The sequence below is a fragment of the Girardinichthys multiradiatus genome, chromosome 10 (genome assembly GCF_021462225.1).
Source record: "Girardinichthys multiradiatus isolate DD_20200921_A chromosome 10, DD_fGirMul_XY1, whole genome shotgun sequence".
Taxonomy (NCBI): Eukaryota; Metazoa; Chordata; class Actinopteri; order Cyprinodontiformes; family Goodeidae; genus Girardinichthys; species Girardinichthys multiradiatus.
The window spans coordinates 55,522-75,464 of NC_061803.1; the positions used below are offsets into that span (position 1 = coordinate 55,522).

The 19,943-nt window shown below is 43.1% G+C and overlaps 1 protein-coding gene across 6 annotated transcripts in view; it reads left to right on the plus strand.

Annotated features, from left to right (window-relative positions):
- jakmip3 (Janus kinase and microtubule interacting protein 3) overlaps positions 1 to 19,943 on the plus strand; it is a 62,312-nt gene that overhangs the window by 16,405 nt on the left and 25,964 nt on the right. For 4 of the 6 annotated variants that reach the window (XR_007040097.1, XM_047377964.1, XM_047377965.1 and 1 more), the window contains 7 exons: positions 1,177 to 1,416; positions 2,625 to 2,819; positions 13,955 to 14,068; positions 14,209 to 14,364; positions 14,714 to 14,851; positions 15,132 to 15,203; positions 15,511 to 15,615. Coding sequence is in view for 5 of the 6 variants with exons in the window: in XM_047377964.1 (XP_047233920.1) it covers positions 1,177 to 1,416; positions 2,625 to 2,819; positions 13,955 to 14,068; positions 14,209 to 14,364; positions 14,714 to 14,851; positions 15,132 to 15,203; positions 15,511 to 15,615 (1,020 nt within the window). In the remaining variant the exon portion in view is untranslated. The remainder of the gene's footprint in view (positions 1 to 1,176; positions 1,417 to 2,624; positions 2,820 to 13,954; positions 14,069 to 14,208; positions 14,365 to 14,713; positions 14,852 to 15,131; positions 15,204 to 15,510; positions 15,616 to 19,943) is intronic. The other 2 variants (XM_047377966.1, XM_047377968.1) reach the window with 1 other exon arrangement.

The window sequence follows — 19,943 nt, forward strand, 5'->3', positions numbered from 1 at the left end:
TTATTTGAAGGTTGACGTTTTTTGTATTAAAAACACTTTTCTTTTATTGGTCGGATGAAATATGCTAATTTTGTGAGATAGGAATTTTGGGTTTTCATGAGCTGTATGCCAAAATCATCCGTATTAAGACAATAAAAGACCTGAAATATTTCAGTTAGTGTGCAATGAATCTAAAATATATGAATGTTCAATTTTCATCATTACATTATGGAAAATAATGAACTTTATCACAATATGCTAATATTTTGAGAAGGACCTGTATTGACCCTGTGGAGCTCCCAACGGACAGTTCTGGTGGAAACAGGAGAGTTGAGGTGCACATTTAATTCTGCCGTGATTTGGGCAGCCGTGGTTTTATGTTTTTTGGATACATTTCGGGTTAGCACCCGAACATCCCTTTCAGACAGCTTCCTCTTGCGTCCACAGTTAATCCTGTTGGATGTGGTTCGTCCTTCTTGGTGGTATGCTGACATTACCCTGGATACCGTGGCTCTTGATACATCACAAAGACTTGCTGTCTTGGTCACAAATGCGCCAGCAAGACGTGCACCAACAATTTGTCCTCTTTTGAACTCTGGTATGTCACCCATAATGTTGTGTGCATTTCAATATTTTGAGCAAAACTGTGCTCTTACCCTGCTAATTGAACCTTCACACTCTGCTCTTACTGATGCAATGTGCAATCAATGAAGACTGGCTACCAGGCTGGTCCAATTTAGCCATGAAACCTCCCACACTAAAATGACAGGTGTTTCACTTTCATTGTCCACCCCCTGTATATCTTGTTCAAAACAGCACCCACTGGTGGGGCCATGCCCCACGGACAGCAGTTTCATTTAGCAGCAACTTATAGCTTAGGAATCAGCATTATCAGCCAAACATGGTGTTCGGACATAATTCATCCACCATTAACCCCATCTGTCTTGTGGTTGTTTTCCTTCAGCTGAACTGGTGTCTATTTCTGCTGTTCTGTAACAGTTCCCATAATTTGTCCAAAACAGTCCATCTGACCAAGTTATGAACAGTTCAACAGTTACAAACAACATGGCTTTGAAGGTCGGGCTGAAGTAGTATCCTCTCCATTAGTTTCAGAGTGGCAATGGTGATTATCGAGATATGAGATTGTGATTGGTTGTGGTTGTTTCAGAATAATTTCTGATGGACTTCTCTGTGCAGGTGAGGAGCACCTTGATGGGGGAGGTGGAGGAGGCAAGGAGGAACTGGGAGGCGGAGCGCTGTCGCCTCCAGCAGGAGGTTCAGGAGGTGCGAGGATCAAAGAAGCATGCAGAGGAAGCCCTGGTATTGGCCCAGCAGGCCTGCCAGGCCCGTGCAGCTGAGCTCCGATCAGCTCATCACCAGCACCAGGAGGAGCTCAACAGAACCAAGAGAGACTGTGAGAGGGAGATCCGCCGACTGGTAGGAGGCGCTTTGTCACAAACACAACTGTTCACAAACTGACAGGATTGGTAGAATTAAACCTTTGACAATATACCACAGACCATTAGCTAAGTTACCTAAGGAATTATTTTCATTAAACATACTGAGTAACTCTGAGAAATACATTCCCAGTCATGATCATTTAAGCTTCATTTATCTGCTGATGTTTCTCCAGGTATTCTAACACATGAAGAAATCCAAATTATCCAATAGCGCTGCAGCTGTTAGTTTGCACAACTTTCCTCTGAAGGGTAATTATAGATCACTTTTCTGATCCACTGGATCCCAATAATGAGAATTCTGTTCAGTTTTAGAGTACAGAGCTGTGGGATAAACGCAGAACATGACTGGAAGACAGGAGCATACAGAGGATGGAGCTGGGCGTTTCTGTGATTCATCACACACAGACTGGTACTGCACTGCAACGAAGAGCAACAATCCAGCTCCACCAACATCCCATTAGATAGTGTTCAGAAAAGTCCTTGTGATCACTGCAGAAGCTCTGATTTCATCTAGGCAGGAGAGAAAATGGACATTAACTGGAAGTGAAACAGCTGATTCAGGTTCATTTAAGTCCTAAGAGTCTTAAGATCTTCAGTTTCAGAATCCAGGAATCAGTTTTGTCAGCGATATCCTGCCAGGTTCTGGTCCAGCTGCCCTTGGCATTTTATTTTTTCTTGACCTGTATTTACACAAGGTTTAGATGGTTCACACTCAAAGTTTTGGAACTGACATTTATCAAACAAAAATCATTTTACTTATTTTCTAGATTGTGCTTTGTAATAGGAGGTTGAAGTTCTAATCAAAAAGAGCAGAAGACAGTCAGGTTCCCATCCTCAAAATGGTCCGGTTTTCCAGCTGGACACACTCAGGATTTACACCTGGAATCAACCTGGTTCACCCAGCAGGAAACGGATTTTACAGCTGAATGATGTTTTCTTTCATTTTAATGATTTAACGACATCCAGCAGCCTGCATGCACTCATCACTGACCAGTTTTAATTCAAGAAAATTTAACTTCATGACCCCTCCCACCTGTTGGTTACCATGCCCTCATGGTTCTGTCTGAATGACCCACCACCACCTTTCACTCTTCCCCGATGTACCTCTCTGCTACCTGTCTGATGACGTGGACATACCTTACTAACCCCCCTCCACCTGTCTCCCTGTCTCTCACCCGTGTGCAGATGGATGAGATAAAGCTGAAGGACAGAGCAGTCAGTGTTTTGGATAAAGCTTTGGGGCTGCAGGCTGGACATGCCCACCGCCTCCAGTTGCAGACTCAGGCTGCTGAACAACAGATCGCTGCCATGAGAGATGCACAGAGGGTGGGGCTAAACCATCCTGCTTCTAACTCCACCCCTAACAATGCTCCTTTCATTGTAAGCCCTGCCCTTTTCCTGCTTCTTCAAAATGCATGTAAAGTCTCAGAAACGAGTTGATGGGATATCCTTTTTCTGCCCCCTAGTGGCGACATCCTTGTCATATTTTTTTTTATTTTCCTACAATACCACTACAGCAACTGATTAGCTGGGGTCAAAATCTTAAAATGCAAACACATTGAAAAGATGTCCATAGTGTTGAAAAATGTCTGTTTTTTATTTATTTTAATTGGTTTTCATATACTTTCATTGAAATGTAAACGAAACAGAGAAGAGCAGATTAGGGAAAAAAAGGTGCATTAGTTTGAAAAGTGTTATTAAAATGATTACAGGTTAAGTGACATACTCAATGAAGAGGGAAGGGGGGAATCTGTACAGCTATCATTTTTCTAATGTTTTTCCCCTTTTGAGGAAGCATGTATCCATGCAAAGGTCCATCTCTCCATAACATTTATTTCCTTTAAAATTCTGAGCCAGTTTCGTTTTTCAACCATTTTAAGATTGTTTTACTTCCTGCCAATGAAATCTGTTGCCGATTTCTAACTGGTTTCTTTCACTGTAATGGCAGATAAATTTCCTCGAAGTCTAGTACTAAATTTATCTTCACTATGTGTATAATTTTATTCACCACCTCTGAGTAGTATGTATGAACTCCAGGACAGTCCCTAAATATATGAAAATGGTCTGCTGTAGTGGTTCCACCCATTCTTCAGTAATCACCAGGGTCCAGGTTGCCTCACTGACAGCTCTTAATTTTCTAAGTTATTAAATCCCTAACGATGTTCTTCCTTATAAATTCCTTCCACGCCCCTGAGCTGAATGTGGTACATTCTGTGATACATACCCAGTCTTCATCTGAGAAATAAAGCTTAGAGATTAATTTCCTTCTAATTTTACCATTATATGGACTTATTAATAAGATCGTTGTTTCTTTTCTTCTTCCAAAGGTATAATGGCTTTTTGATACTAATGCCTAAATTGAATGTACCTAAAAATGCTGATGTCTCGATTTTCAGCGATCAGCTGGTAGAACAGTGAGGCTGCGCCCTTAGCCACTAACAGTTGATCGCCCCAAATCTCCAACAAAGGGTCATAAAAATCTGAGGTGAGATCACAGTGGAAAAACTCCAGTAATAAATCTGGGACAAAGGAGTGGTCAGGCCATGAGGCCCAAACCGCAACTGCAGTCTGCTTTGAATGAAAAACTTCTAAAAAGTCCAACTTTAACTCCTGGCTAATGTGGGATCAGCCGGATCAGCACTCACACAGCGAATCAAAACAGCTCAGCATAAAACACTTCAATCAGTATTGCATGCAACAAGTTAATACCTTGGATTAACTACTGGTGATTCTAAATCACCTAAACTATGCCTCACTTCTAAATCTATTCGATTTAACAGGGAAAAGAACCGAATTACTTTGACGTGGATTTCTACTTTTGTCCGGCTTGAAGTAGGTCTGAAGAAAACATGAGGGGGCTGGAGGGTCACGCGTCCGTGATCACTAAAAACGGTCAGCTTCTCCTCCATCCAGAACGGGGAAAATATAAGGAACCGTTGTAGTCGACTGAACAACACAAGGAGGAAAACTTGGCTCCTTGGAAACACCTCTGTGGGTTTTCACCTGCACTGGAGTGTCGGCGTGGTCTTCAGTCAGTTATGAATCTTCTGACCTTCTTGTATCAGACAGAATTCCAGCTTTGAAGCTCTTCTGGGAATGGCCACATGGAGGAAAAGTTAACTTGCCTGCTAGCTTCTGTCTCTCCAGATATGCACCTCTGCTGCGTTGTCCCATGAGACATGCTGGAAATGGCGGCGAAAACGTAGCCTGGGCAGGGCTAAACTCTGACGAACTCATACCTGTCTATGTCGTTCAATGAGGAAAAACAAAAATACATTCACATCATCACATTCTTTTGGTCATCAGCTTTGATAACCCTGAGACAAAGTGAAACAACAATAAAGGAAACAAAAATATCAAGATAACCAAATAATGGGGTCATAGCTTAGTCATGTATTTCCAGTCAGGCATGGGAATTAGCCTGTATCATTTGCACAGGTGGCCTATGAACAATGGTAAAACAAATGTGAGGGAGTCAATCCTGTTTTGTAACAGACGACACAGTGCGTTATCTTAAAACCAACATCTAAGACGGGTTTAGGTTTAAACACATTAGCTCCTTCAAATGATGATGGGATTTAACATAACTCATGTCTTTAAACCATCTAGTTGGGGAAAGGAAAAAAAACAACTATTGAATAGCAGTACTTAGGCTATAAGCCAGGTGTATTTGTGGAGGCTGCAAGATGTCTGCTGTGGTGGACTTTAGGATTTTCTCTACTAAATCCAGCAGAACCAGGCCAGTAGGTATCCGTGCCTCGATGGGGCTGTCTACAGATGAACCAACCTCTCTTAATAAGATTTTGCATTAAATCCCTGGCAGCGTGTGTGTCCATGAAATCATTCCTAATCACTTCTGTGCAGTGCATGCAGAGTGTTAATGGCAAAGTAGCGTGCAAACTTACATTTGAACACTGTGTCCTGGAGTTCGATGTAGAACTTCATCTGGTTCAGCAAAAGAGCAGCAGCTGGGATGACAGTGTCATTTGGTACTGACAAGAATTCAACCCATTTAATGAAGCTGCATGTCACAGTTCGGAGGAATTTGTTACTTCCTGCTTGTTTTGGAGCTGGTTTGACCCAGTTGGTCTGAAGGTGTACCAAAAGTAGTGTAACCCCCTTTCGCTGAAGCGGAGGTTGACTGAGTGGTTGGGATGGCTGGAACTGCCAGCAGGCTAAGCATCCTGGGATGTAGACCAGTCATGTAGGTGTCCATGACTGGCTCTGACGAGGGCCTGAGCTTTGCCAGAGGTTCTTTGGGCTCCTCTGAGCTAGTAACCTGTGTTGAGGTAAAATAATTCTATTACTATAACATCCAACCTCAACTTCACCCAGTCCGGGTGTCGTGAGAAAGAACAGAGAGAGCAGGAAATTAAGATTAACACAAGTTTAATTTGATATATAAATCCAATGATTTCCAATGCATACTTGAATACAAAAGAATAGAGATTACCTAAGGCCTTAGGGAGAGACTCGGATCAGCAAAGCTAGGCTGTATTCACCAAGTGGTCTTTCTCATTATCAGTGTTAAAGCTTTTTATACTGTTGAGGTAAAATAATTCTACCAGATATAATAATACGGCCACAACCTTACCAAGTACATAATCTAATTCAGTACCTCCATGTCTTTCAATGCATGAATCTGATGTTTCAGTCATTTTCCAGAGTAGATGACGACGGCTGCGGAAATTAGGACTGGAAGGGTGCTCACCACTCAGGAAACATCACACCACAAGAATATAATTATTCCCACAAGTGTCATTATTAAACCTCCCCCACATTTCCATCTCCAACTAACATCCCAAAAATGCATCACCATTTTTATTCTTTGTACCAGATGAATACCACTTACCCAGGAGCTTATAACCTGCTTATAACCTGGGATTTACTCAAGAATGTTGATTGAATATCATACATCAGATACATAAAACAACAATAGCATAAACAATGATCCAAAGATTAATCAACAGAGAAAGAAACACTACATTCAATGATCACATAATCAGAATCAAGAGTCACATATAATCCTGATTCCCAGTCCTGAATTTAGCTGTTGATTAGTTGAATGTAATTCAATTCAATTCAGTTTTATTTATATAGCGCCAATTCACAACACATGTCGTCTCAAGGCACTTCACAACAGTCAGGTACATACATTCCAATTAATCGTAACCATTGAACAGTGCAGTCGGAGTCAGCTTTTTATTCAAATTGGATAAAATGTTTTTCTATTTAAGGAAACCCAGCAGATTGCATCCAGTCAGTGACTTGCAGCATTCACTCCTCCTGGATGAGCATGTAGAGACAGTGGACAGTCACTGGCGTTGACTTTGCAGCAATCCCTCATACTGAGCATGCATGTAGCGACAGTGGAGAGGAAAAACTCCCTTTTAACAGGAAGAAACCTCCAACAGAACCAGAACCAGGCTCAGTATGAGCAGCCATCTGCCACAACCGACTGGGGGTTTGAGAGAACAGAGCAGAGACACAAAGAGAACAAAGAAGGACTGATTCAAGAGTACTTTCTATGGGAAGGAAAAGTAAATGTTAATGGATGTAGCTCCTTTAGTCGTTTCATCTAGAAAGAAAGAACAGATAAACTCTGAGCCAGTTTTCAAGGTTAGAGTCTGAAAGAGAGAACATAGAGTTAGTTACAGTAGAAGCTCAGTCAGTAGCCATGTCTAGGAGAGAGAAAGGGTTAAACACTAAAAGACAGGGCCATGTGGATCATCTGTAGAAGGTGAGCATTAAGTTGTTGGTAGCAGAAGCTTGGAGGATGCACGTCTCCAGAAAAGTGTCACAGGTAGACACAGAGTCAGGCCAGGTGTAGCTTCTAGGAAGAGAAAAGAGAGAGAACATAAAGTTTAAAAATTGAAATACCAGCAAAAAATGCACAATTGGAGAGTAGTGTGAGAATGTTGCGAAGAGGGTGAAAGTGGTCGTTATGTCCTCCAGCAGCCTAAGCCTATAGCAGCATAACTACAGAGATAGTTTCATTTCAGATTATTTAGTTAAACGGCGCTTATTTACAACAATGTCGTCTCAAAGCACCCCACAAAGGGTCCCACTGATGGTCATTGTTATACTAAAAACCACAAGGATTGAGATACCTCTCTCTGTCAGACTGATTATAACCATTGGAAAAGAGAAGGGGTCATACAAGTAGCAGAAATGGAGGGTGTGTTTGCACCTCAACCATAACTGAGCCGATTTAGGCTAAACCTGACTCCCCCTTACTCCAACCAACAGGGAGGGAAGAAGGTGGAGGTAAAAAATAAGGAAGATAGCTCAGGATAAACTAAGCCACTCTAACTATAAGCTTTATCAAAAAGGAAAGTTTTAAGCCTAGCCTTAAAAGTAGACAGGGTGTCTGCCTCACAGACTAAAACTGGGAGCTGGTTCCACAGGAGAGGAGCCTGATAACTAAAGGATCTGCCTCCCATTCTACTTCTAGAGACTCTAGGAACCACCAGTAAACCTGCAGTCTGAGAACAAAGTGCTCTGTTAGGAACATATGGACCAATCAGATCTCTGATGTATGATGGAGCTAGATCATTAAGGGCTTTATATGTGAGGAGGAGAATTTTAAATTCTATTCTGGATTTAACAGGGAGCCAATGAAGGGAAGCTAAAATAGGAGAAATATGATCTCTCTTTTTAATTTTCATCAGAACTCTTGCTGCAGCATTTTGAATCAGCTAAAGGCTTTTGACTGCATTTTGTGGACATCCTGATAGTAACGAATTACAATAGTCCTGAATATCCATCCACACAGACCAATCGGTATCTATATGCTCTTGCTGTGGATACCATGTCTGTGTAGGCAGGTTGGGTGTAGTTTTTAAACTTACCTGGAAATGGATGCACAGCAGGTTTTGGATTAAATTGTCCACAAATGCAACAGTTCCTGATCTTCTCTCTCACCATATCTTTTAAATATGGGTGCCACCATTGTTCCAGGTTGATAAGCATCTGTGGAATACCTACATGTGCCTTTCCATGTGCCTCTTCCGAAATGTGTTCTCTCATGTTTGGTGGCATCACAATTGTACCCTCAGGGCCTTTCCACAAGCCATCTTCTTCTTTTGCACTTTTTCTCTTCCACACAGTAAGTTCTTCAGGGGAGACCCCCTTTTGTTGTTTAATTTTTTCCAAAGTTGGATGTTCAAAGGTTTCAGCTTCAACACTTACTAAATTGTAGCTGAATGTATAACCCTGCATTTCCCTTTGCAGTCATACTGTTTGAGAAATCCTGACCTCTACACTTGATTACAGCTATCCTTTTAGGCAACAACAAAGCTTCTGCCAAAAATCTCATTTCATTTTCATGTTTGATCCACATCTCATCCATTGTTTCAAATCAACATGTACAGATCCTGTTACATAAGCAGAATCAGTAAAGATATTTACATCCTGGCCTTCTGTCAGCCTCAAGGCTTCAATTACTGCCACCAGTTCAGCTCTTTGTGCTGACTGAGCTCCAGACAGTCTCTCTGCATTTAACTGTGTGAATCCCTGCCGTGAATGCTCCACCACTGCATAAGCAGCTGTAAGGCCATTCATGTCATGTTTAAAACAGCATCCATCCGTAAAAATGTTGCGGACACTGTTTCCAGCCAGTGGTTGTGATTCCAGATCTGGCCTGACTTTCTCCTCTTTCTCAACCAGGGCCACACAGTCATGTGGTTCCCCCGTTCCCATTTGCTCAGCCATGTTTACCCCTTCATGTGTAAAAGTTAGATTTGGGGCCTGCAAAACCCTGCTAAGGTGCTGTTGTCATAATGTAGTTAGATTGAAATTTTCTGAGTTTACATATGCGACCACACTGAGTGATGTTAATACAGTGAGTGGGTAGCCCATAACAATATGTGCAGTTTTTTGAATAGCTTTCTCAACACCTGCTGCATGACGAGTGCAAAAAGGATGTCTTATTTCCATGTTATTTAGCATGCAGCTAACATACTGAAGCACCTGTCTGTGTCCCCCTTTCTTCTGAAACAACACAGCGTTCACGACAGTGGCCGTTACAGAAACATCCAAGTAAAAAGGCAGACAATACTCTGGGAGTGCCAATTGGGCAGCAGATGACAGCAGCTGTTTAAGTGTAATGAACACCTCCTCTGCTTCTGTGGTCCAGTTCAGTGTTGCATTAGGTTTCTCAGACCCTGCTCTTTTACCAAAAATCTCAGCGGCGTTGTCAAACCAGTGTAAATCAGGGATGCAGTGCTCAGCTAGAGGGAGGCAGAAGAAAGCGTTAGCAAGATTTATACATGTGAACCAACACTGTGAGGGGTCCAGTGATGCCAATGCAACATGTGGATTTGGAACAGTTAGTGTTGGTGTTTTCAGAACTCTGTTAATGGATCTTAAATCGTGAGCCATTCTGTATTTACCAGTACCTTTCTTTACTACCGGCAGAATGGGGGTGTTCCAGGCAGACTGGCAGGGTTCTAACACTCCTGCTCTTAACAGCCCCTCAATGGTGTCAGCAATTCCGGCCTCTGCAACAGTACAGTGTGGGTACTGGTTTTGCCAGATGGGCAGACATCCTGCAACATAAATTACACAGGGGCCATGTTCACATCCAACATCAGTGGGTCCTTGAGCCCATAGATGTGATGGACAACTGGATAAAACAGCCTCAGCCAGAGGGTGATCAGTTAATTCTCTGCCATGTTCTCTAGATAGCTACCGATGTTCTAGCACGGCAGAGTCAGAGGCAGTAACTGCAATACAGTAAGTGTTAGTGGAGGGAGAAAAAGAAAGGGCTGGGACAGCAGTAGGTTGCCAATCAGTAGCTGCAAGGCAACGTTTAACAATTCCTCCCAGTTCTTTAGCCTGATGATTTGGGTGCAAGGCTAGAGATATGTGAGGTACAGCTTCATCAGACATTTCATACCATATCTGTTGTTCAGGTTGGAGGTCAACAGCAGTAGCAACACCTTCAGTTGTAGCATAGATGTTTTTAGAAGAAATGGTCCATATTTTCCCCTCTAAATATTCCTCAAACTGTTCCTGATACCATTCGGTTGGATTTCTGTCGTAAAACAAAGTCACATGTGGTGGGTCGGGCGTTGGGCCGTAAGGAGCAAGGGCCTGAATCCAGGGCTTCCAGAGGAGGAAACTGGGCATCACCCCAGCACTAGAATGGGTTTCAGGCTCCCAATATATGTCCACACAATGCTCCTCTACAGACTGCAGTAAATACTGATGTGCTTCAGGGCCATCCGCTGCATGCAGTGTGGTTCCATCTGGAAAAGTCACAACCAAACCATCCATGGAACATAGTATTGTTGCTCCCAATGCAATCAAAATGTCTCTGCCGAGTAGATTCATTTGTGTGTCAGGCAAAACAACAAATGAATGCAACAGTTTTTGTTTTCTAACCATAGTGTGAAGAGGTGTAGACACAGGCAGAGTCTGTTTAACCCCAGAGAATCCCATCAGGCGACATTTGCCGAATGGCTCCCCCTCTCTCTACCCCTCTATCTTGTCTGCCTACTGTCAAAAAATAAAAATAAAGAAAAAATATCTTTAAAATCTCCTAATGCTAAAGTTACTCCGACTGACAATCTAACTCATTTAGCCATGGTCATGCGTCATCAGATAATTCAGGCAGTTTGTCTACCAGAAGCTGGACATCTCCCAGGACAAACGGTTTGTATTTATATCTGCCCTGTCCTGCACCGATCAGGGGGTAACTTCCTGCCGTCCCGCTACGACTACGCAGAGAGTAACGGGGTGATGATTGGTATTGGGCTTCATCTACACTTTCCTCCTCAGACCCATCATTAAGTTTATCTCATCCTGTTGTTTTTGATTACTGTTTGCTCTGTCCAGTAACTGTTCTGCACCCTTAAAGGCTTCAGTCAGCTGGTCCTGTAACAGCCTTGAAGCCTCCATACGGCGCTGGGCTTCTAATCGCATTCCTTCCACCTGCTCCGTGGTTTTTCTAATATTTGCCTCTTCAGGGGTTTCTTGTAATTCCCCTTTTAGCTGAGCATTAATACACACAATACACGGTATTCTCGTGCTGGTTGATAGTGACGATAGAGTGACGTATTTCCGTGATCCTTTCGTACTCCTCTTGTGATTCTCTCGGTGATCTAAACGGCAGTGAAGATGGATTTACTTCACTCGCAGTGGATTCAATTCTAGGACGCCCTTGAATCTTCTATTGACCACTGAAACTGTCCTTCTTCAATATTTAATAAGAGATGAAGAGTTTGTCGTGCTAGAATCAGAAGATGGATTATTAGGGTTGATGTACTGAGGTGGAGGCGGCACCTTTGGAACGGTATTCATGGCCTCGGTTCTTTCTTCATTTTTCATCAAACGGTGTCTGTGTTTAGTCCCTTGCCACACGAGCAAAAGCTGCATTAAACACTTACAATTTTTCTCCGCTTTTTCCCCGATGCAACACACCCACTCTATCCTTTACTGCGTTTGCTTGTTCCCTCTGTTGCACCTGTAGTTGTATGGCCCTAGGGGTTTTGGCTGTGTTATATCTACCCCCTTCACTTTGACAGCATTTTCCAGACATTCTTTCACTTTATTAACATCGTGTGAATCTGTTGCAATTGCAAATACGTTGCAATTCATCTATTTGTTCTGCAAGGGGTTTCCAACCATTTCCCCTGTCATCATTCTCAAACTCCCTGTAAAACTCCCCCTCCATATGAATATTTGATAACTGCAGCACAAAACCAATCAGTTTTCGAATCACAATGCTTGTTTCCTCAAGATTTCACACAGCTTGTCCAATGATGTCACCTCTCACACGCAGCCACACACGCATACACACATGCAACAAGAAGAGAAAAGGGAAATAAAAAGAAAGCAAAGCAGACAGTTGAAACCCTACGGTTACCGGCAACAAAGAGAAAGGTTCTCAGTTAACTGAGTGTAACATTTAGGTCCTGACCAAGGAAGTTACTCCTGACCTCAACGGCCAGACATTCTAATTGCTAGTCAACCCCGGCGGGACAAACCGTCCTATTTACTGCATCCTGTTCGAGGTGAGAGGAACCTCCAGGTGAGCCAACCTGTTTCCTGAGTCCAAACGTCCCCAACTAAACTATATCCACGTTTTGGGTGAGCCAAATCCCGGGTGTGGAACTCTCAGCACAATCCACAACCCACATCTGGCAGAAGTGGGGGCTAGGCTAACGACCAGCTCTGGGCACAGAGTTTTTTATCCTAACCGCTCTTCTAAACCGCCTCCGCGCGGCCCTTTAAATATACCTCAGGTTCATCACATCATACAGCGGGGAAACCGCCAAGCGAAAACCACTTACGTTCGTCCCCCTTGGTGATGTGATCTCCTTCGGTTGTGCTCATGACATCCGGGTCACGGCACCAAATTGTTGAGGTAAAATAATTCTACCAGATATAATAATACAGCCTCAACCTCACCCAGTCTGGATGTCGTGAGAAAGAACAGATGAAGAGCAGGAAATTAAGATTAACACAAGTTTAATTTGGTAAATAAGTCCAATGGTTTTCAATGCATAATTAAATACAAAAATAATGGTATAAAGAAAGAAAGATTACCTAAGGCCTTAGGGAGAGACTCGGAGATCAGCAAAGCTTAGGCTGTATTCACCAAGTGGTCTGTTTGACCACCAGTTTTAAAGGTTTTTATACTCTCAATGAACTTCAAAGCTGACTGTTGAAACCTCCCCTCCAAGAATTATTTACGAAGTCTGTGTCGCCGCTGTAAATTAGCCAACCCCCATGGGAGTACTTTATTATCTATACCATGCCCAACAGCTGGCATTTACTGCTTACAGCTGCAAGCAAACAGGGACCTAACTGGTCCTTCAAAGAAATTGACAAAAGACTAAATGAAGAAAACAAAAATGGGAGTGGCACAGGAGTGGGAGTCGTTCTAAATGGGAGTGGGATGGGAGTGGGAGTCAATTTACCAGGAGTGGGACGGGACAGAATTTTTTTCGTTATGCTGGCCTGGGATTGGGATGGGACAAGACATTTTTCTGTGGGAGCGGGATGGGACAGGAGAGAAAATCCACTCCCGTGTCACCCTCTACTTCTCTTGGCTGCTTTGATCTCCTTTGTTAGTTTGTTCCTGGCCTGCCTGTACCGCGCCCAATCTCCATTGCTGTGAGCTTCTTCCTTTTCCCTGTGCAGATTCCTGAGGTGTGGAGTAAACCATGGCTTGTTATTCCCAAAGTTGAGGCATCATAACACCACAGAACATGTGCCATGGGCTGAACCATACAAAAAATCTGATCCTCTGCCTTCATTATCTTACCATCCACTGACTGTTCGTTCTTGTCTTAAACTGTAAAGTTAAAAGGTCATGTGATCATATGATCGACCAATGAAAACCACCCTAATCACCAATCCTTCTTTAAACGGTGAAGACCTTCAATTTGACCTTCAAACACCAAATATTCTTCTATTTAATTGTCTGAACAGCTCAGCTTACTGTGGTATTTGTTCCCTAGCTTTTTGAAGTATGTATTGATCCTCTGGTCTTCTGTTGTGTGTAGTCTCAGGATGATCGAGATACTCGGAGGTTTCAGCTAAAGATTGCTGAGCTAAGTGCAGTCATCAGGAAACTGGAAGATAGAAACTCTCTGCTGTCTGAAGAACGTAATGAACTGGTAAAGATACTCTACCCACCAGAACCTGTCCATTTAAACCTGGTCACATTTTCCTTTCTTAAGCTGATTTCAGGTTTTGGAACTTTGATACGGCTTCATGATTTTTGCATTTATTTAGAAAATATTTTTGTCCTCTTCAGTTAAAGCGTCTGAGGGAAACAGAAAGTCAGTTTCTTCCTCTTCTGGATAAAAACAAACGTCTGAGCAGGAAAAACGAAGAGCTGGCTCTCTCCCTGCGTCGCCTGGATAACAAACTTCGCTTTGTGACCCAGGAGAACTTGGAGATGGCAACTATGGTAGCTATGATAACCACACATTACAACACACATTCTTCCCATTGAACCAGTTAAATAATACGATTTTAAAAAGAATTATCCAGCTGCAGAACAAGCACCAGAGTTCAGTTACTGTGTCCCATCAGCAGGTGTCCGGGTTCACCCAGTAAACCCAAACAGATCAAGATCATGGTCTCCTCAGCTCACAGTCATTGCTCAGAAATAAGGAAAAACATACAAATGATCCACACTTTAAAATGTTTCAGGTCCCCTGAACAAATGAGCACTGATCCACAGTTCTGTGCTGAAAAACCAACAGGACTGCCAATGACATGGTCGGTAACTGCAGAGTCTCTTTGTCTGTCTACAGAGGAGACCCAGTTCACTAAACGACTTGGACCGAAGCCACTCCACAAGTTATCATGGTTACAACCAAGATGAGAGAGAGATGGACTTTCTACGCTTACAGGTGGTGGAGCAGCAACATATCATTGATGACCTCTCCAAGGTACAACAAATACTAAAGTGCTACTGGAACTGCAGCTAGGACAAGCTTCCAGTCTGCCTCTGGTATCATACCGGTTTAAAATCTCAACTTTTCAGGCTCTAGACACGGCAGGTTATGTAAAGAATGTTATTGTACGTATTCTACATCAACTAGTACTACACCACCTGTGAGGTACTTTTTGTGTCATCCATGTAAAATCCCAGCTGTGATATCCAGTAAACTGATGAGCATTAGAACCAGAACACTGAAGATGAAGCAATGCTGTTTGGTTTGTTTTTAGGAGCGAGACTGGTTACTGAGGTACAGACGTCAGGAACCAGTGAGAAGGAGGAGAACCTTCAGAGCATGCAGGGTGAGAAAACTGCAACAACACCTGTGTTTGGTATTTTGTACTCACCACACGAAGCTTCTTCTGGCACTACCAGAACCACACGAGGAGGGGTGACTGTGGCGATGGCGGCAGGGGTCCGTCTTGTAACTGGTGGGTTGCCGATTCAAGCTCACGCTTTGTCCGTCTCAGTTGTTGTGTCCTTGGGCAAGACACTTCACCCGCCTTGCACACAGTTAACATAGCATCTCACTGTGTCGAGATCAAGTTGCAATAACTCCCACTGTTTTGGCTTTGAGCTGCAGTGCATCATGTGCGTTTGTGTCTGTAGGTCATAGAGACATTTTATGGTTATGATGAAGAGACGTCGATGGATTCTGATGGATCATCTTTGTCCTTCCACACCGACAGAACTCCAGACACTGAACCTGAAGAGGTAAACATACAGAACTTAAACCCAGATCTGTAACCTTAAACCCAGATCTGATTCAAACTCTTTTGGTAGAATATCTTAATGATCTCAGGAATATCAACCACATTTCTTCAGGTCCTAATGGTAACTCTCCATCGGAGAGATTCAGAGACCCAGAAACCAAGAGACTCAAAGTCTTTAAGGCGATAAGACTCAAACATGAAGACACTAAGGGCCTGATCTTCAAAAAGTTTGCGTGTACTAAACCACACACAAACCTATTTGCGTCCACAAAGCTGATCTACAAACGACGTGGTAATCGAATTACATGTGCAAAATCAGCAGAACAGTGGGCGCAAACGTTTAGCGTGTCTGCCTTCATGAATATGCAGAACACATGATAATGACCCAAACGTGCAAATGTATAGGAGGAGGATATGCAAATGTAATCCTTTACCACCCGCAATGCGATTTTCCAGACCTGAAAGGGATTCCGGACACAATTTTAGTGTGCAGCTTTAGCACGTTTGAAATTCAGGTGCTAACTGGGATGCAAAAATGTCTGCTGTCTTTGGCCAGAAGGAGGCACTGATAAAATGAAAGATGTGGATTAAGAATCTTCTGTACTTGTGCCAACAGATTCGGGTTGGAAAAAATAAAAATAGATGAGAATAGAGGATTCTATGTAGGATTAGCTAAGCTCTGATTTGGAGCCAATCACAAACAGAAGCAATGATATAGAAACTCCTTGAAACACTTTTTCTTGCATCTTGATCATTTCAGCGTAACATGTCAGTGAGATCTGCTGAACACGCACAAAGATCGTGGCAACATTGCAACATGGCAAACATTAATGATCAAGCGTGCACAGCCTGTTAACTGTAATCGCATATCATGCAAAAGACCCACTGTGCATAGATGTTGATAATATAATTAATAGGAAATAAATACTGCTGGCCCTCTCTAGCCAAGACCTACAGCATGCGCTGTGGCGGTTCGCAGCCGAGTGTGAAGCGGCTGGGATGAAGATCAGCTCCTCCAAGTCCGAGGCCATGGTACTCAACCGGAAAAGGGGTTCCTGCCTCAAGTGGAGGAGTTTAAGTATCTTGGGGTCTTGTTCACGAGAGGGGGAAAAATGGAGCGGGAGATCGACAGACGGATTGGTGCGGCTGCCACAGTAATGGGGGCGCTGTGCCGGTCCGTTGTGGTGAAAAGAGAACGATCTTTGGGTCATGACTGAAAGAACGAGATCCCGGATACAAGCGGCGGAAATGAGCTTCCTCCGTAGGGTGGCTGGGCACTCCCTTAGAGATAGGGTGAGGAGCTCGGCCATCCGGGAGGGGCTCGGAGTAGAGCCGCTGCTCCTCCACAGCAAGGTGCCTTGGGCATCTATACCGGATGCCTCCTGGACGCCTTCCTCGAGAGGTGTTCCAGGCATGTCCCACCGGGAGGAGGTCCAGGACACACTCGAGGGACTATGTCTCTCGGCTGGCCTGGGAACGCCTTGTACTCCCCCCGGAGGAACTGGAGGAGGTGTTTGGGGAGAGGGACGTCTGGGCGTTTCTGCTGAGTCTGCTGCCCCCGTGACCCGTTCCCGGATAAGCGGAAGACGTCGAGTACGAGGAAATAAATACAGACATAGTGCAGATTAAATCCTTAATTTGCAAACTAGATGCTAAAATTACTTCTTAGCAGATTATAAAGCATAATTTGAAGGCAGCGTTTCCATGTGGTGAAAAAGAGAAAGTATGCTTTAACCTTGTCAATGTCATTTTCAACACAGTTTTGACCCACATACAGAAAACACCCAGAAGTAACGTTTTAACGTGTTTTATTGTCAGCAAAGTAATAAGCCACGAGAACTGGAAACTCCATCTGTACGGTTACGTTGTCCGATGAGCTAACCCCTCCCTCCTACTTCCCTATGTCTAAAGGGATTGCTCAGTCCAGCTCTCCATCCAACGAGTCCAGACTTCCCTAAACCTGAAAGGTCTTACTAAGCAGGTTTACTGAAAGTTCTGTTTAAGCTGGTGTCGGGAAATGACTCGCCTAACCTCTGACAGCCTTCATCCAAAAGTCTCGCCCTTCTTCAACTGGAGGTCCGGGCAACCGAGTAGCCTCTCGCAGTCATCCACACCTTCGACAGTCACTTTTGTTCACGGCTGCTCATTCCCTAATTTACAACTGGCTCTTGGTATATTGTCTAGGTTAATTTTAGTGGCTCAGCATGAGCCCCAAGGGCGCCGTTTTAACAAACTTGACTAAGGCAACCTATGAAAACCTCCTAAAATATCTTAGCACCAGGCAACAAGACTTTTTTACCACCAATGAAAAACCAACAATACGGTGACTCAAATAATTGAATGTCCCCGATTTAACTAGAATTTTATATGCCTTCTTTAATTAGTAACGCTTTTGCAGGGGTCAGTAACAGCTTAAATTCAGCAACACAAAATAATTTCAATAATAGAAATGAATCAATCAACTCAACCTGTCTTTCCCTGATGCTGAAACTAGTAGGTTTGAAGAGGCTTTGAAGAAGGAGGCTCATCCATGCACCTGATGGAGACGGTTCTTCTGGTAACAACGAGTGATTTCTTGAAGGGAATACAACTTAATCTTCAGTTTTCTTCCTTTAAGTGGCAGGTACTGATGCTCCAGGCTTTGATAGTTAAACAGGATCTTTGTTGTCATATGTCTCCGAAGACAGTAGTTTCCAGAGGCTGAAGAGTTGAAGGAAACCCGGAGACATAAATGAGGTTGATTCAGGACTTCCAGAAGCCTGAAACTTTGAGCAATCAGCTGTTCACCGATCAAGTTCACTTCTGTTGTCTGGATAAAAAGGCTTTAGATGAAATCAGATTCTTAATCTTGAGGCACAGTCCTTTCTGGGCCCACGGGTTGATCCTCTTTTTAATGCAGTCGATCAGCTGGGTTGTGTCTCTGTCCCTTTTCCATCTGAGCTTCTTTTCTCCATCTGATCTTGTTCGATGGTCTTCTGCGAGGAAACAACAGTTCCCTCCTTCAGCATTGCCTTTATAGTGCCGATGCTTTCACCTGTCTGCCCCTTGTTAGGCTTCTCAGTTATTGCGCAACCTACTCTGCTCAGCTTCTTAGTTATTGCTCAATACTTAGTCATGGTCATCGTGACTTTCTGGTTCTTGTTTTTCGGCCTTGGAGAAGCCGGTAATAGCCACGCAGCTGGCTGTAGACTCATCCTTCCTTCCTTGCGTTGGTCTTCAAAAAGATTCTGTCAGCAGGCAGCTGGCTCTCGTCACTCCCAGTCATCCTACAGTTTTTTCCCTAATCTGCTCAGTTTTAAACTTTACACAGTATTACACATTCCATTCTCAGCTTTCAGCATTTACTTTTAAACACAGTTACAAAACCATCACTTCATTCTTTTTATTCATGCTTCACAGCTGATCAACATTATATCTCTCTCATTTATAGCTGATTTTACTTTAATTATCAGTTCTTAACCATATTTCAATCATACATCTTTTAACTTGATATCAAAGATTATTAATTTCATTTAATACTTGTAAAAGAATATAAAATCATCATACATCATTTCTTTGGATATACTTGTTTATATTTTTGCAAAAGATAAGACATATAACATGTGGCAGATAATACGTGGCTCCACACAGGCCTCTCCAGTCTCTCAGCTCCAGAATATGAGAACATGCTTGTTTCACTCCTCACTGCTTCAACTGGGTGTTTTAATAATTATTGCATGGATTACACATAAGGATATAAGGATATTCATTGTAATTTTTATGGAGTTAACTGTGAGCAGTTATTACATGTTGCATGGAAAGATCTCACCTTATTTTGACAACGGGAAGAAAGGAGAAAGGACTGGTGAATAAACAAACAATATATAGTAACTGATTTTGCTGATCTGAGAAATGGCTTACTAAATTGCTGTCGCTTGAACCACCAGGGGTAGAGGGATTCACAGTCTTAGCTTGTGAAGTGGGGTTGTCCAGTTGTCCTCTCAGTTGCTGGTTAGGTGCAAACCAGTTGAAGCACAGGTGCCGATGTTTGCGAATGAGGGAGGAACAGGGTACGCTTATGCCTTGGTCCTGGGGTAGAAGGAAGCAAGAAGCCGCCAGCTTGATCCGTGTCCAAAAGGTACAGACGGTAGGCAGAGAAATCCACAAGAAGGTTGATCCAGTACTCAGTAGATGATTATCCAGATTGTTCAGAGAACCTCCGGAATGAAGTCAGGACTCAGCAAAGTAAACAAAGCCTCAGGCAAAAACCTGCGAGGGAACAAATTCAAAAGTTACTAAGAGCACATGAAACGAAGCAAAAATCAGGAGAGGCTGAGCTTGTTACCACTA